This window comes from Pelodiscus sinensis, chromosome 1 (genome assembly GCF_049634645.1).
Source record: "Pelodiscus sinensis isolate JC-2024 chromosome 1, ASM4963464v1, whole genome shotgun sequence".
In the NCBI taxonomy this organism is placed as follows: domain Eukaryota; kingdom Metazoa; phylum Chordata; order Testudines; family Trionychidae; genus Pelodiscus; species Pelodiscus sinensis.
In genome coordinates this window covers 162,955,766-162,972,991 of record NC_134711.1, presented here as the reverse complement: position 1 = coordinate 162,972,991, position 17,226 = coordinate 162,955,766, and the positions used below count along the sequence as shown (strand labels likewise).

At 42.7% G+C, this 17,226-nt stretch overlaps 1 protein-coding gene across 1 annotated transcript; it reads left to right on the top strand.

Moving 5' to 3' along the window:
- The first annotated feature begins 1,446 nt into the window (after positions 1 to 1,446).
- On the top strand, positions 1,447 to 17,033 carry TIMMDC1 (translocase of inner mitochondrial membrane domain containing 1). The gene is given in 8 exon segments (XM_075909343.1): positions 1,447 to 1,695; positions 3,758 to 3,923; positions 5,966 to 6,054; positions 8,083 to 8,150; positions 9,629 to 9,707; positions 10,617 to 10,727; positions 15,672 to 15,758; positions 15,760 to 17,033. Coding segments are annotated over 8 exon segments (828 nt in total). The 5' UTR covers positions 1,447 to 1,585; the 3' UTR covers positions 15,878 to 17,033.
- Positions 17,034 to 17,226: the final 193 nt, after the last annotated feature.

The window sequence follows — 17,226 nt, the reverse complement described above, 5'->3', positions numbered from 1 at the left end:
CTCACGCCAAGTCCTGGACTTATCCCCACTGCAGCTCTGCATTTCAAGTGTATTAGGAGCCAAGTGGGCAGGCAGCCTGGCTCAGTTCCAGCTTGTGTGGGGTCTGGGAGCTCAGCCCCACGTCTGGACAGGCAGCTGGACTTCGAGGAGGGCTGGTTTTTAAACTGGTTCCCCTTGTAGTCCAGCTCCCGCTTGGCACCCTACGCTGCTGCTTCTGATACAGAGGCAGCAGTGCAGAGTGGCAGAAGACTCCTTTGGAGGGGGGGGCTGAAGCACACCGGCTGTCAGCCTCATCCCCAGGGACTATAGAATATTCGTGTAACCGATAAGAATTCACGCTGTTAATCAACTACTCAATTAACCAACTACTCAATTAACCAATATTTAACATCCCTAGTATGAAACAGATTGTTCCTTCCCAAATAGAGTTCTTTACATTACTCCTGATTGAATTGCATCCTCTTTAGCTCAAATAATTTGCTACATTTGGGTTCAGGGATTTGGGTTGAGGACTGGTCCTAAGGTACATTGAGTTTAAGACTCTGCTCCTAGCCGCTGGCAACCTCTGTGCTTGGGCTCTCTAGTCCAACAACATCTGGGAGTCCCAGACCAGAGGTTCAACAACCTGTACTTTGTGATTTTTTTTAGATCACTTGACTTTACCAGGTTTGGGAATATTGCGTAATACTCATTGCCTATGTCAAGCTGCAGATGCAGCAGCAGCAGCACATTAGGAATGATCAGAACTACATCACACACACAAACACACTAGTGCTTGCTTTTTTTAAACTACATTTTAAATGTCAAAAATTCACATTTACAATTGCAGCAGACTTATGAGTTCTTCTGTGTAGTGTAGCGGTGCCCTGAGAGGGGCTAGATGCACTGAATGCTTCACCCTCTTTAAAGTTCTTTAAACAAGCTGTAGGAATGCAGGAAGACGCCCCTCACCAAGAGTGGAGGCTCTCCTATTCATTGCACCCCCTAGAGTGTATTTATTTACCTGCCCTATAGGCAGGCGCAAGGAGCTCCTGGCCCTCAGGGACCTTTGATGGACTTTGGAGACTCCTCTATTTTTTCCGTTAAAAATAGTTGCGCAAAATCATGCCAGTGTAGACGCAGCCCTTGGGTTGCCAGATACTGTCACAGAAATACAGAACAGGGCTGAAAAAAATGGGTTGGGCAAAAAAACACAGGGAGCCAAACTGGTTGAGCAAATAAATAAATAAAATGGGGGCCTGAAGTTGTGAAGCAAAAAAAAAAAAAAAAAAAAAAAGGGGTCACTGTGCCTTTAACTCCACTCTCTCCCCTCCACTCCCCACGCGACAGGGGAACAACGTCCCGGGCCGCTTTCCGCCTGAGGAAAACCGACAATACCCGGCCAGTATCGCTCACCTGGCAGCCCCGCCTTCCGGGCGGGACCAATCAGTGTCACGCGGGGGGGCGGTGATAGATCGGGCAGCCGCGCTCGCGAGAGCAGCTCGCTGCCTTCTGCCGGCGCTGCCCCTCCCGGGCGGCAGGGGGCGCTCTTGCCGGCTCCTTGCACTGGGGAGGGAGGCAGGGGTCAGGGCCGCCGCCGCCGCGCATGGACGTGCCCGGGAACGGCCCGGAGCGGGGCTCGGTGCCTCGCTTCCTCGGCAGCGCGGAGCCCCCGGACTCGGGCTGGGAGCGGCTGCGGGAGCTGTGGCAGCGCGAGTGAGTAACGCCCCCCCCCCCCCGCCGTATCCTCCCCCCCCCGCCGCGCTGCGTGACCCGGCCAGTCCCGCCCCCGCACCCTCCCCCGCACCGTGACCTTGCGGTGAGTGAAACAGAAACCAGGGCGGTGCAGCACTTCAAAGACTCACAAGATGGTTTATTAGGGGATGAGCTGCCGTGGGCCAGACTGAGGAAGTCTCACAAGCTCATCCCCTAATACACCATCTTGTGAGTCTTTGAAGTGCTGCACCGCCCTGGTTTCTGTTTCAGCTGCACCAGAGTAACGCGGCTACGTTTCTATCACTTGCAGTGAGTGTCTGCCTGCCGCCCTTCCCCCAGACCTACCCTGCAGTGACTGGCACTCCGAGCTTGCGTCCTTTCCCCGCCAGCCCCCATCCATCCATCCATCCGCTCTCACACACAGCCTTGGTTTCCACCCCTCCCTGCTATTCCTACCTGCCCCCTCCACTCTATTCGTCCTTAGCTCTCCCCTGCTCTCCACCTACATGTTGTGATTGTCTATTTACCCTGCTGACATACACACGTCTATCCCTTTGCCTGTCTCACATACAGGCTGCTGTGGTTAACTGGCCTCCTCATGCCTGTACTCCTCCTGTATACCTCTTCAGAACTTTGCCTGGTGTAAACCCATTGGTGAATCCTTCATAGCCAGATGGATGTGCCTCCAGGCTGACCTCCACAAACAGGAATTCACATCTAGTATACATCATTTTAAGGAAAAATAGCCTTGTTCCCATCAGGCAGGGAAACAGCACTGGCAACTTGTAGTACTGATGGTGTTCCTCTCCGGTGCCAGGCCAACCACAATCACTGGAAAATCATTAGATGGGTTTAAAAGCCATTAGATTTTACTAAAAATATAGGAGTTTTCTGTCCCAGGTCTTGTTGATTTCAATGGAGCTGTGTGCAGATGCAGGGATCTGCCTGTATGGAACAGTTTAATTAACTGAGGTCTTCATTTGTGGCTATAATATGATTGTACTTTATAACACATTTCATTCAGCTAACTCAAAAGATTATTCAGAATGTAATGAATTAATGTATTATTCATACAAGTGACCATCAGAGAAAAGGCTGCAAAATGGTTGTGAAGGTGATGCCCTGTTTTCAGATTCACATAAAGTAACATTTTCTTTTTGGATAAATCTTTCCAGGTTTGGTCTCAATTCAAAGATTTGGGTTGGGGTTTTCTTACGTTTAACCCAAGTTTCTTTTTTTGTTTTTTGGTTGAGCATGCAAGAATACTGGGGAGTAAATTTTTTTTAAATTCCAGTGTTTGCTCCCCCATATGAAAAATGACAAAAATAAATTAATTCCACTCAGTTCTAACAAAATATCTAAGCCCTGCCAATGAGGAGTCACTCCTAAGAGTGAGAAAGCACAGACTCCAAGGTTCAATTCAGTCCTTTGCCTTTCTTCTGAGACTTTCTTTAAGTGATATTTGTGGTATAGTTTTTTTTTTTTTTAAATATACTGAGGCTAGGTCTACACTAGACCTGTGAGGTAGGCTTAAGGTACTCAACTCCAGCTATGTATCCAACTATGTAGAACACATAGCTGGAGTTGGCTTACCTTAAGCCGATCTTGGCATCATCCCCACTGTCGGAGGCCGACAGGAGCAAATGTTCCTATTAGCTTCCCTTCCTCCTCGCAACTGCGAGAAGTACAGACACTGGCCAGAGCTGCCCTCAGGGTTTGATACTAGACCCGCTAAATCAAGCGCTAGAACATCGATCTCTGTCATGGCTAGTGAAGATGTGCCCTGAAACCCACCAAAGCATTTTCTGAGACCTCCAAACACCCATTAAATGCGGTCGCTTTTTATGCACTACTGATTTTGGCTACATCACCACCTGTGAATGAAAGGTGAGACTCTGTCTCCAATTCACTTTAGCTGTCTAGTCTTGCTCAAATAGAATTTTAAAAAAAAGTTATCCCATTTGTGATATGTCTTAGCAGAAATGACTCTTGTTAGGTTAGCAGTACTCCCAAATGCAAAATCTCCATTTAACCTCCAAGTAACATTTTTTCTTTGTACTAGTGAACTACAGCAGTACCCGGAAGAAACTCTCAACATTATCAAAGCTACGTTTTCAGGTGCTGTCATTGGCTGGATGTATGGAGGTTTGCCAGCTTTTCTTCATGCAAAGAGACAATATATTGAGCGGAGCCATGCGGAGGTTTATTACAACCGTCTGGATGCTGTGGTATGGACCAAAATCATGCAGAACTGCTCCTTTCTTGTACATCCTGGTTTTTTGCATCAGAGAGTGTATAATGAACTGGATCCCTCATATCTAATTCAGTGGTTGGATCAATAGAGTGTTAAAGTGCAGAACTCATGCCTAAGATTAGTGAATTTTAAAGTGGTACCAGCTGAGACTTGCTTTAAGCAAGAGTTAGATCTGATCCCCTCTCGGGGGTCTGGAAGCATCCCACAACTACTAAGTCCCAACTGAATCCCTGCAAAAACTCTTTGAATAAGCCAAGTCCACATGTCTTCTCTCTGGAGATTAGCTATTCTCCAGAGAATAATGTGTACCAGGTTTTTACTCTGCATAAGATTAGTTAGTGTCTCTTTCACATGCACTCTCAGATTTACAGAAATAGGTGTGTCCTATGGTAATTTGTAAAAAAGAATACATCCTCCTAGTGGGGACGGGGGAAACAAAAGAGAACTGCTGAGCAAGTGAAGAGGCAACATGAGACTTTAAAATGGCCTTCCAGGCTATATAGATGTTGGCTGCTAATCAGGCCAACTTTTTCAGGAAACAGGTTGAGCTTTTGTGCTAGACCAAAATGCTAAAATCTGAAAGAAAAATATCCTTACTTAGAATATGAATGTTTAGATTGGCATTGCTTGTGGTTGCAAATTTAGCAAATTAGTCTGCTGCATCACTGGGTGCTTCTGTTGCAAAATTAAAGCATTGTACAGTACTTGTCAGTAGAAGGTCTAGTGTACAACAGAGAATGCAGTTCCCATGAGCCAGTCAGACTTTCTAAGCTAGATATTTTTAATATAGTCAAGTTTGTGTGCATTTTCATGCACAGTTACTGTGATTGCATTTGAAAAATACCAGACTCTTTGATTTATATTCGTAAGTATATCATTTGTAACCGTCTGTGGTAATTATGTACCTTAATGAAGTAGTGAGTTATGCTCACATGCTGCATGCTTATGTACTTAAGAGTTATAGTTAAGATGTTAAATTAGCCTTTTTTTAATAATAGAATTTGCCTTCAAAAAATATTGAGCTTTTAATTTCCATTGTGTTCTGATGGCAATTAGGTTCTCTGTCACTCTCCATCATGAGGCTGTAAGACTGATAGCTTCCTCTTTGATTGTCAACAGTTTTATTTAACACTTGAAAAATTGAGATTGTATTCCATTATTACATGCAGCTACAAAAAATATTTTATATTTCACTAGATCATTCCTTTAAAAGGGCTCAATTTTTTTTTTAAATCTCACCTATGTTCGAGTACTTGGATATTAAAAAAAGAAATTATTTTAAACATACTTTTAAGCAATTATAGTATTTATTTGGCTTGGTGATTTGCTCAGCTTCCACAAAAAAAAAAAAAAAAACGAGAGCTGCCAGTTTCTTTCTCTGTTCTAGTTTGTTTCAGGCTGTCATACATTTGTGTCAGTGCTACCATATTTGGGTTGCAAGAACTGGAGAAGAGGGTATTGGGTTTAAGCAGTCTTAATTGGAATGCTCTAAAATTTCATGAGATTTCTATTAATATTACATGTTGTAATACCTTGTTTATATACAAAGCTTAAATTTAGGGGTAAACTATAGTGCTTGATGTTAAACTTCTTAATGTTTAAGCCAAATGGTTATAGTTTAGGAGGTATTTAATGACTATTAATCCACAGTTAAAATCAAATAGAAATTAGTTTTAAGTTTCTGTCCTAGTGGGTTTCTGCACTGCCGCTGTAATAAGCCATTATTTTTCTAAATGGATGACTGTTTCATCACTAAGATTGGGAATATCAAATGGAATTAAGCATTTAAATGAATTCTCAGTTGTCTTGTTGAATGGCTGAGATAAAGGAGGTCTGTGTCCCCTGAAGATGGGACTAATATATCAACTACATACTTTTTAAAAATAATGTCAAGATGGGTAGTTTTTAGGGAAGAGCCATTGTCTCAAGTATGATCATCTGAAGAACCACAAATCTGTATGCAGTGAAATTACAGTAAATTTTTAGTCCTGTAACCATCTCTCATTCTCCCCAAAGCAATCTGCACAGCAAGCAGCAATCAGGGGATTCATCCGTTATGGCTGGCGCTGGAGCTGGAGAATTGCTGCTTTTGTGGCAATATTCAAGTAAGTTTTTTAAATACTGAATGTTTCTTCACAATCATCAAACTCTGTTTAACCAGCTAACCAATTAAAGGGGATTTTAGGTCCCTAGCAAGAACTTGAACTTGATTTTCCCCAAACCCAGATGAGTGATCTGAGCACTGGCTTATAGAGTCATTCTTCAGTCTAGTCAAGTGAATCTTTAATTAACTTATCCAAAATGTAGCAGTTTCAACAGGAAAGATTGAAAGAGCCACCTCACTGGTGTCTCCAGTTTCTAACTCTTTAGTACCATTTTTCAATGTAATTGATTTACTGTTTACTTCCTTTTCTGGGAACTTCAGTGATGTTAAACTATATTAGACCTAATACACATCCTTATGGCTTCCCCACAGCTGTCTCCAGACAGCTTCCCCACAGCTTGAGACATTGTTCTATTTTCATTACCCCCTTCTCTTTTATTTTATAGCCAATTTTCAGTCTACATAACAGTGTCCACATGGAAACCATTTTATAGCCATTTTGGAAAGAAGTTTTTGAGATTACCAAATGCATTCTGAAAGTCTAAGTACAGAAATTCTATCGCATTCCTCTTTCCCACTAATCTTAATCTTGAGTAGGTATGTAAGAGACTAGATGCAGAAGATTATTGGACAGTTGACTCGTGATTCAACTAGTCATCCCCCTCCTTGCTGTCTCTGTCTTAAAAGCCAGTTCCCTCCAGCATTGTCTCCTTGGGAGGCAGGGGAGGTAGAGGCACAGTGGAAACGGCATGAGCAGGGACTGAAGCTGTCTCCACTTTCGCCGCTTCTGCTGCAATTCTGCTTTTGAAATGTACAAGAACCTCAGCGGGAAGAGTACAAATATACAAGAGTCCCCTGCTGGCCCAGCGCTCCCTGCTGCACCTGAGTCTTTGAAATGTCCAAACCTGCTGGGGCTTTTGTACATTTCAAAGGCTCAGGCGCTGCAGAGAGCGCTGGCCGGAGGAATCCCCCATTGGTCCTATGCTCCCTGTGGGGCTTCCTTTTGAAATGTACAAGATCCCCACTGGAGCTCTTGTACATTTCAAAAGGAAGCCCTGTGCTTCCTGCGGGGCTCTCATTTTTGAATTGTAGCAAGAGCCTGACAGGGCTCAATTTGATTAGTTAATTAATCTAAATTTAACATCCCTGATCTTGACCAGCAATTACCAAAAATCTGTCCAAAACCAGTACCGCACCATTAATGGTTTTACCCTCAACCAATAATTAGAGATCTGGGGTGCTCTTTAGGAGTTGACCAGCTGCACTTGTGGCTCCCACAGAGTGTTCAAGGTGCGCTATCATGATTGGCAGCTTTATTTTTGGACATAACCTGATTACAGACTTTGTGGCTATGTCTACATTGGCTGATCTTGCGCAAATACTCTTTAACGCAAGAGTTCTTGCGTTAAAGTATTTGCACAAGAGACCGTCTACACTGCTACGTGCCTTTGCGCAAGAGGATCCGTGCCAGTGTAAATGCTCTCTTGCGCAAGAAATTGATGTTGCCTGTCTACACTGGCCTCTTGCGCAAGAACAGTTGCACAAGAGGGCTTATTCCTGAGCGGGAGCATCATAGTTCTTGCGCAAGAAGCACTGATTTGACACATTTAGAATGTCAGTGTTCTTGTGCAAGAACTCACTGCCAGTGTAGACAGGAAGCATGTTTTTGCACATAAGCAGCCACTTTGGCGTAAGATTGCACCAATGTAGACACAGCCCGAGTGGTTTTTAAGCTTATGCTTGTAAATGTTGGTTTTAAAAAATTATATAAAACCCTTGGAGTTCTACTGCTCCTCCATATCCTTCTGCATTGTGGCATGTGATATATTGACCACAATAATGTTCTTATTTGCTGCTGTTTGTGTGTCCCAAACAGATCAGCTGCAGGAAGTATGGTGTGGGCCGACTTGCTAGCTCCCCATTCTTTAATGGAATCTTATCTGGTTGGGATTGCAGAGGGCTGTATTGTTGTGTGTGCTCTTTGTTCATGTCTGTCTTTTGACTCTTGCTTTATGCCCTGTTCTTGCAGCACTGTGAGCACTGGTCTGTCCGTGTATCGCAATAAAACCACCTGTAGTCACTTTGCAGCGGCAGGCGGTGAGACTACTTTATTTTTACACTAGAAGATTTACCCAGAGTTGCTCAGATCCTTAACTCAATTATTTTTGTTTTTTGGAAAATAAGATGAAAATGTACATGCTTCATTTAAACAATTGCTCGGGGATGGGGATGGGGATGAGTGGTTCAGGATGCAGACTGCTCTCTCTCACCACAGCAGCTTAGAACCAGGTGACAAGTGCCTCCCCATGGCTGCTGCAGCTCCAGTAGGCACAGCCAGGAGAGGGTACATTTCCCCCAGCTGGGGCAGGTTCAGGTTCATCTGCCCTCTGTGCTCTCCAACCACAGTGAGGAATGCAGCAAACTGCACACTTCCCCTCACTCCCTGATAAAGGGGAACAGCCAGCAATGTTCTTATATGAATTGGGGATGGGGGAGCTTCAGCTCCCCCCAACCCCCAAAGGGAAGCTGCATACCGAATTTCACGATCCTAGCTCTTAGTTGTTCAGGAGTTCTTGAACAGACAGACACAGACAAACTCTCTCAAATTTGTAATCGGTTCTGTTTGAGTATGGACACACTCTGGTTTGAGTCAGTGAAGCTCCTGGGCTCACTTTATGACATTTGTTAATTATGTAACCACAGTGTGCCTTTTTCCCGTTGGCAATACAGGGATGATAAAGTTTTTCTACCCTACCAGGAAGTTTCAAGGCTTAGTTAATATTTGAAGTTTGTTGCCTATCTTGAGTGAAAGAAGCTTGGGCATGTCCATGTAGTGGAATAGTGTATAATGTCCCATTCTCATACTATGAAAAATGAGCATCAGATCCATCAGCAATCTAATGCTGCTTCTTACAGTTGTTTTCATGGGAAAGATAATTTTTAAGTTTTCTCTAAATGCAGAACAGGGTATCCTACTGTATGTTATCTTTATACAGGCATGTATTGGGATTCCAGTTGGATATATTTCCCCTCACTTCTTGTTTTAAAAGGTTAGGTAGTATTACTTGTTGCTGTTCAACAGCTCCTGTACTTCACCAGAGAGAACTTAATTTCAGTAGTGGGTGGGCTGGTAATCCTCCCCAAACATTTAGTTCTTTCAGTTCTTTGGTAATCTTTTGGAACAGCAGGAAATTTTGTGCTGTGGTTGATGTCAGAGAAGGAACAGATTTTAAAAAAAGGCCTATTTTAGGTTGCCATTCCCATCTTACCTTTCAGTCTGATTTGTAAATATGGCAGCAGGGCTGTGGGGCAAAACGTGACTTCTGGGAGTGAAACTGCCTTTCTAAGTTACATGATTCCATGCTGTGACTTTTCCCTGGAAGTGTGATACAGACTGCCACATATGCAGGCTCACCAAAGACTGCTTCAGCACTGCTGGCTCAGCATTTGGTTTCTTCTCTCTCTCACTGGCTTTTGGTGTTCTGGGGGTAGGAGCTGGAAGTGGCAGAGCAGCTCCCTCAATCTGCTAGGACTCCTTGGGGCCCCACCTCATGTCCATGGCTTGTGTGCTTTAGCCTTTACAGGAGGCGTTTTCAGAATACACTTGGGCCTAAGCAAGATGGTAGCTGGCAGTGTCTTCGGAGCAATATTCGGGTAAGCTGCACCCATAGCAAACCAGTAACCAGGGTCAGAATTACATTCTGTAGTTGGTGTGTGTTGGATAATGGCTTCCCAAGGCAAGCCTTGAATCCTAAGAGGGACTACCACAGACTGCCTATCCCTCAGCACCCAGATGGGTTTTCTGCATCCCTCCTATGGAGCATGATGATTTCTGTCTCCACAAGCCTGCATCCAGTTTTTTCTTGCTCTATACTTCATTGTTCTTCCAGTGATAGCTGGATACATGGGGGATTCCCCTCTTTCCTTTGAGCTGATCAGTGCTTGTTCCTTAAATGGCTAGAAAAGATGCTGATCACTATAAAAACAGAAAAGTAATAATAATTATATGATCCTCTCTCCTCCTGCCCCTCTCTTCATGTTTAATGTATTTACTAATAGGCTATTTAGGGTTCTCAGAATAATTAGCAAACATTAAAGAGGGTGAAGCATTCTCTTGAGGAGCTGTGTTGTATGCTGATGAGAGCAGGACTAGGAGCAAAGATGCCTGGATTTCCTTCCCACCTTCTCCACTGCTTGCCTGTATGTCCTGGGGCAAACCACTTAGCCTCTCTGTGCCTATAAAATATAAAATTTTATAAAATTCCCAGTTATAAAATATTTATAATACTGACCTATCTCTTCTGATAAGAGGCTTATTGACTGTTTGCAAAGCACAGCAAAGGGTGGTAGCAGGGGTGTTGTGTTTCCTGAATAGCTCTATGGGGATTTGAGCTTCATGCAGTGGTTGTCATGAGTTAGTGAACAGTAGGGTCTGGCTCTTGAGGGAGGTTATGTATCACTGAGCCTGTGGTTGGCCCCCACACATTCCTTTGTTACTGCCAGTAAGCTATCTCTATTAGTGTCTTCTGGTGGCTTCTTGTAATTTCCTCCTCCACCTTTTAGCATCCCTACGGGAGGGCTTTTGATGGCAATGCAGAAGCTCTCTGGTGAGACCATACAGGAGAAAAGAACACGTGAGAGAAGATTGCTGCATGAACAGAAGTTAGCAGAGTGGTAAGAAACAATATTGTGCTGTCTAAATTAGTGAATCATTATCATTGTCCAACATTCATAGGTTCCAACATTTTCATGTAGTAAATTGATTTCTTAAAGACTGGGATTGTGGTGGGGAGAGGAGTCACAGAGCCAAAGTTCTTCTCAAGTATCTTTACATTTCCCTACTGTTTCTTCTCTGTCTGTATTAGAGAGAGAAGGAGAAGGGATGCCAGAAGCCTTTGGGAAGGAGGGTCTTTCCTAAAACTCTTGAAAACTGAACAATGTGTATGTATTAAATTGGAAAAAAAAAAAAAACCCCAACCCAATTGGATCTTATATTGCCTCCAGTAATTTGTATAGGATTGTTCCCGATAATACATCTTTTACTGATTTGTCCTGATCCTTTCTAAATGCTTGAAGTAGAGGTGCCTTCACCATTCCCTTGGGCAAGAAGCTGGAAAATGGTCTCACTCTATTTCCTAAATTGTACTTTCTTCTTCAAAAATACTGCACATGTGGATCCCAATTAGGATGTCTGTTGTGCCTCACCACAAGAGTTTGGAACATTGTCACTAGCAGAGTCCAGCAGGAGTTATGTATGCTTTTGCTGCTGCTTCCTTCCCATATTCTAAAGGGCAGAGTGGCTCCAACCACCACTCAACTTTTTCCAGCCACCTTAGGTAGTGAATCAGAACAATATAGTCGGAACACACACAGGCGAGGCAATGCAGATTTAAGCTTTTGTGTGTGTGTGTGTTTGTTTCATTCATTCATTCATTCATTTATTTATTTATTTATTTAAAAAGAAAGATCCAGGAGAACAGTGTCAGACTTGGGTTTCAGACTTGATACGGAGGCAGCTTCTTTCATAACTCATCCCTCCAGTGCTCCTGTCACCAGAGAGAGGGCACCTAATTCAGGAGCAGTTAAGAAGACAAAAAGGAACTCCAGAAAAATCTGTTGGAGCCATTGGTAATCCCTTCTGTGACTCTAACTGTAAACCAGCTTCCCAGTACTGAGCCCTATTTCCCTGTCCCTGAAAGGATATTGGATTTTTTGGAAAAAACATTTAGCTACCTCTGCTTCAATTTCAGCTACTTCAGAATGCACTGGTTTTAGATATCAGGTACCATCCAAAGGTTTTGTGTGTTTATATTCATCCAGCACAATCATATTGGTTATTGCTGCTGCCATAAAGGATTTAAGCAATCAGGACAGTTTAATCCTCAGGAGAAAGACTCAATATTTTTGGGAAGAAAGTCTGCTTACAGGTCAGAATTACAAATTTTACCAAGCCATACTGTCCAAATACAGGCTAGTTTGCCATATATTAAATACAAGAGTTTAGAGCAGTGTTTCTCAAAGTGGGCACAGTTTCACTTTGAGAGAGCTGCTACTGGGCTGCTCCGGTTTGCTGACTTAACAGCTCCACAGCCACGGAGCCTCGTGGCTCCCATTGACTGTGGTTCATCATTTGCAGCCAAGAGGAGCTGCAGGAAACAGTAGCCCAGGCCACGCCTCTTCCTGCAGCTCCCTTTGGCCGCAAACAGCGAACCACAGCCGATGGGAGCGGTCAAGTTCTGTGGCTGCAGAGCTATTAAGTAAACAAATGGGAGCAGTGCACTAGCACCTTTGTCAGAGTGGGGCCATGGCCCACTTTGAAAGACACTGGTTTAGAGACAAATTCTAGGCTATTTGTGAAAAGGGTCAACTGATGACTAACCCCTCTCTTTAAGCTGCATTTCATACTGCTGAGTCTGTTTGTTTGCTACAGGTATCGTGTTGCATCATTTCTCTTTGTTACCTGCATCAGGTTTATCAAGAGAGGTACAAGCAACAATTGAAGATTTACTATTCAAGAGCCACTCTCTTATTTAGTACTCAGTCTGAGTATCTAATTCATTAAAAGACTGGAGATCCATACTCAGAACATTGAGCTTACATACTCCCGAAATTTAAAAATAAATCATCCTCAGTCTTCTTTTTTAGATATTAAAATAGTTAGTTGTCATTTTCATACTCGCAACCAAATGCCTTCCAAGCACTTTAGAGAGATTCAGATATTACAAAAAAACCTATAGTTTTCTATATTCAGTCATCAGGTCAGTCACAGATGCAAAGGTCAAGGATCTTGGACTAATATGCAAGAGTTATCTGAATGCCCATGGCAGATGCACTGTGTATTTGGATATTAATGATTTTTGGTGAGTGGAAATATGGCTAAATGGACATCACCTGTATGTGGCATGATGAGAAACAGAGGAGAAAATAAAGTGTATCCTAGAAGGTGCCCCTGATTGGATTAGCAATCTAGCCATTCAAAGTCAGCCAGGGTATCATCTTTCACACAGATGCTAAAGGTTGCCAATCTCTGCTGGCTAAGTGAAGTAGTGGCCTCTTTTAGCTTGCTATGTTTTGGCATTATTTTATGCAGTGATGAAGTCATTACTAATTCAGAGTTCTTTTTCAAAATTTCAGCAGCCATTAGGGTGTTTACAAAGTGCTTATGAGTAGTAGCAGCCCATCTGTGCAAACAAGGTTGCACATTTACCCTTCCATAGATACCTGGCTTGTAAGAGGGAAGTCGTAAGAACTTGTCATAATGGCAGCAAAGAAATGGATACATTTATTTTTACCTCTGAATTTGAGGATCAACTTGCAAAAGTCAGTTCTGATATTGTCCCAGTCTACAGAGCTCATTGGAGCATTCATACAGTCTGTACCAACAAGAGCATTCCTCTCATTGAACTGATTTCAGGTAATAAATCTGATTCTCTACTTCTACCCTTACCATCAAACAACAATAAGAATGTTCCTCAAATGTCTAGGCCAGGGCCACTCAACTTCGGAAGCCCTGGGGGCCACAATGATACTCACAGCACATGCCAAGGACTGCAACTTAAGAGTGGTTGCATATACATGCAAATATATTTGTAACTAGCTTCTTTCACGCTGATGGGCATGAATATAAAAATTAAGGCAAGACTACACAACACACGGGCCCCATTAAAGTTAGTTCTTCTCATATTAACAAAATGCAGTATTTACCCAATTTTCACCCATATGACAGCACTTTTAATGAGCAGTTGACAGTCCAGGAATTTAACTACTAAAATGCATATCAACAGAAGAAGATTATATTGACTACTTTTTTGTTTTGGCTTCACAACAGTCCAGAAATTTAACTACTAAAACACATATCAACCCAAACCCTACCGTAAACCCAAACCACACAGGCCAAAAGCAAACAGGCCGCGTGTTGAGTAGCCTTGGTATTGAGTAACCTATATAGCTTCATGGACATTTGTAACCTCATTTGTCAGATTACATTTCGGACCACTTGAAGCATGAATTAAGTCCATTTACAGATCAACAGTCCATGATATGTCACTGAAGGTGCTGACTCCAGATCAGATTTTATCCTCTATGTAATTGCAGATGATGGAAGGAAATGTATGTATGAGAATTCCATTTGGACTTCTGAACTGTACCTGAAATTTTGATACAGTTAATAAATTCATAGATTTTAAAGCCAGAAGAGACCCGGGTTAGGGAGGTACAGCATATAGTCTGACTTCAACTTCCAGCTATTGGATCTTGTCATACTTTTCTCTGCTGGATTGAAGAGCCTATTGTTAAATATTTGTTTGCCATGTAGGTACTTACAGATTGTAATCAAGTCAAGTCTTTGTTAATATAAGTAGATTGAGCTGCTGGTAATAAGACATCAGGTTGTAAAATAAGCAGATTGCAAGTCCTAATTCTAAATCCTCCATGCACAAGTTTTCATGTGGATAGAGTAATTGAGATTATACTGATTTTTGTACTACAAAAGTACTACCAGATTTTCCAATCTATCAGTTAATTCACTTACCATTTTTTCCCAATGCTTCATTCTTCAGCTGCTGAATCTAAATTACATTCTTTGAGAACATTGGTGTTCCATTACATAGAAAGAGCTAACTCTTTTCCTAAAACTTCAAAATTTGTTATAGCTTATGGTAACAAACCCAAAGGGATGACTGTTTATCACAAAGACTTGAAAAACGCGGATCCAGTTGTATTAGAACAGCTTATTTATTAATATTAAGAGCCCTCTGTTGAGCATTAGAAATCACTCCACCACACCATGTTGCATCGACAGTACGCTCCAGTCAAGTTCCAAAACTGGAATTACGTAGCGCTCTTTCTCCATCTTCAGCTTATGAATAAGGATTCTATTCTAGTCAGCGAAGGAAGCTAGTGGTAGTTGAGGTCACACACCTTTTATCTGCTTTTGAGGAGGATGGGGGATTGAAAGCAAGCAAGGTGCATGTATGACCCTGGTAGTTGAAAGAAAGTGTTCCTAACTCCTAAGCTGGGGCACAGTTGATACCCTAGAGCCGTGGTCACCAACCAGTAGATCGCGATCTACCGGTAGATCTCAGGGGCTCTAAGAGTAGCTCTTGAGCCCGCTCTGAACTGTGCACCTGCGCAGTACATTTACATTAGATGTCCTCATGTCCATCAAACTGTCCTCATGTAATGTAGGCGGGGCTTCAAGGAAGGGGCAGGGTAGTAGATCTTCGCCTGTTCTGAGACTTAAAAAGTGATCTTGGGTGTAAAAAGGTTGGAGACCACTGCCCTAGAGGAATCTACATGTGCAGAACATCTTAAAGAATGACAGTTACGGTAAAGAAAGTAATGCTTCTTTATTTTCAATTTGAGCATTTACTTGTCTGCCAGCCTGGGAAAGGACTGTGTTCGAAGGGCTAAACCTGGTTCTTGTCAATGCCACTGTTTATGTGACGTATTAAAACTTACAAATAGTGACAACATTATCCAGAGTCTAAAGATTTGGGCTTATAGAATGCTGGTGTTTTATCAGTAAGCAGAATGAGAACTAGTCTACAGAGCTGCAAATTATAAGCTTAGAGAAAGAGTACAGAAACTGAAATTAATTTCTTTCCTCTCCCCATTTAGGAAAGCTAATCTTCATGTTGCTGAGGTTGACTTAGAAGAAATTGTCACTAACACTCAGGAAGGAACCACAGAGAGAGATATTGAGAAGATTGCTAAAGCTTCCCAAGAACCCTCTACCATCAGAAGATAGAACCAGTCTGAGATCTGACTTCAGTCAAGGCAACTTGAAAGACTGGCCTGACTCCATTTCTGCAGTCATTATTTGATGACAATATTGTGGTTATGCACCATGACGGAGGGAGAGTTGTAGATCTTCAGGCTGAGTGATGGCCAGAGCTGCATTTTGGTGGGCATGGGGACAGCGACATAACTATTGAGGCTTCACTTGAATGCCTCCCTGGCCATATCTTAAGACAGTATATATGGAGAAGGGGGTTATGCCATGGTTGTATGTGGCAATGTAGCAGGATTAAGGAGCTACCACTCTCCCAAAGAAACCTGTAATGACATTTTTATTATTTGAAAACAGAATTCAGTTTTAATCAAACTAGCTGTACTGACAGCACCAGAGTCCTGCCTGTTCTCTGACCAGATGCAGCATTCATGCTAGTTCCCACCATGCTATTTCTTTAGTGTACTTCAGCATGGCTCCAGTGTTACAGGGATGTTTGGTGACTGCAGTCCACTCAGGCTTCAGGTGTTTTTCAGAAATAATGGTTCTCCGTTTTCCAAATGAGGTTGGTGAGAGTATCAAGGTCCCAAAGTCAGTCCTAGAGAAGGACACACCTTGGATTTCTGAAAAGCCGGGGGACCTTTTTTGAGAGGGACGGTGCTGCAGCAAGGCTGACGGTGTGTCGGCTGGATTGTTTGGTATTATGGAAACATCTTTAACAGAACATTGTGAGTGTATTTAGTTACAAATCATAGGACCCTTTTGGAAGAAAACTATTGGAAATGGCATTTAAAAGACATAACCACTAAAGTTGTCTAGACTGTTTTGTCTGCCAGGGTCTTTTCTTACTTGGGTCATATGATATTGTTGAGCTCACCAGCAAGACTGCTGCTAGGGGTGAGGAAAGTTAAGTCTCATGGCCCTTTTTAGGCTCTGGAGATTGACAACCCCAATTCTCACAGCAAGACCAAGCAGTCGTTACAGTAATGTTATGAAAATCTGGGGATGGCTTTGAATTATAACAGCCTGTGGCTAGAAGGACTCTGTATCTCTTCACCACTTGATGTTGGGCCAAAGCCAGTTTTTAGCCGTGTGAGTAGCTTTACTGCCTGTAAAAGTGTGGCCATAGCTTTATGCACCTGCTGTATGTAATGGAAGAAAACTCCCAACAAGCTGATGACAGGAATCTGTTCACAAGCCATAACAGGTTGAGCCAGATGCATGTAATTAAATTCTGCCTGAATGCCTTATTCCTCCACTTTTAGGTTACTGTTAACATCTGCACAGTTCAGTCAGCAGAGCATGTCCCACCCACCCAAGCCTGGGTTCCTTTCACAACTTTTTTAAAATAAGGCACTGGGTTTCATCATGTCTAAAATGAGTATTCTATCAACTGTGCTTTAGTTTTTCCATGGGGGGGGGGAAATGCATTTTGTATTGGGT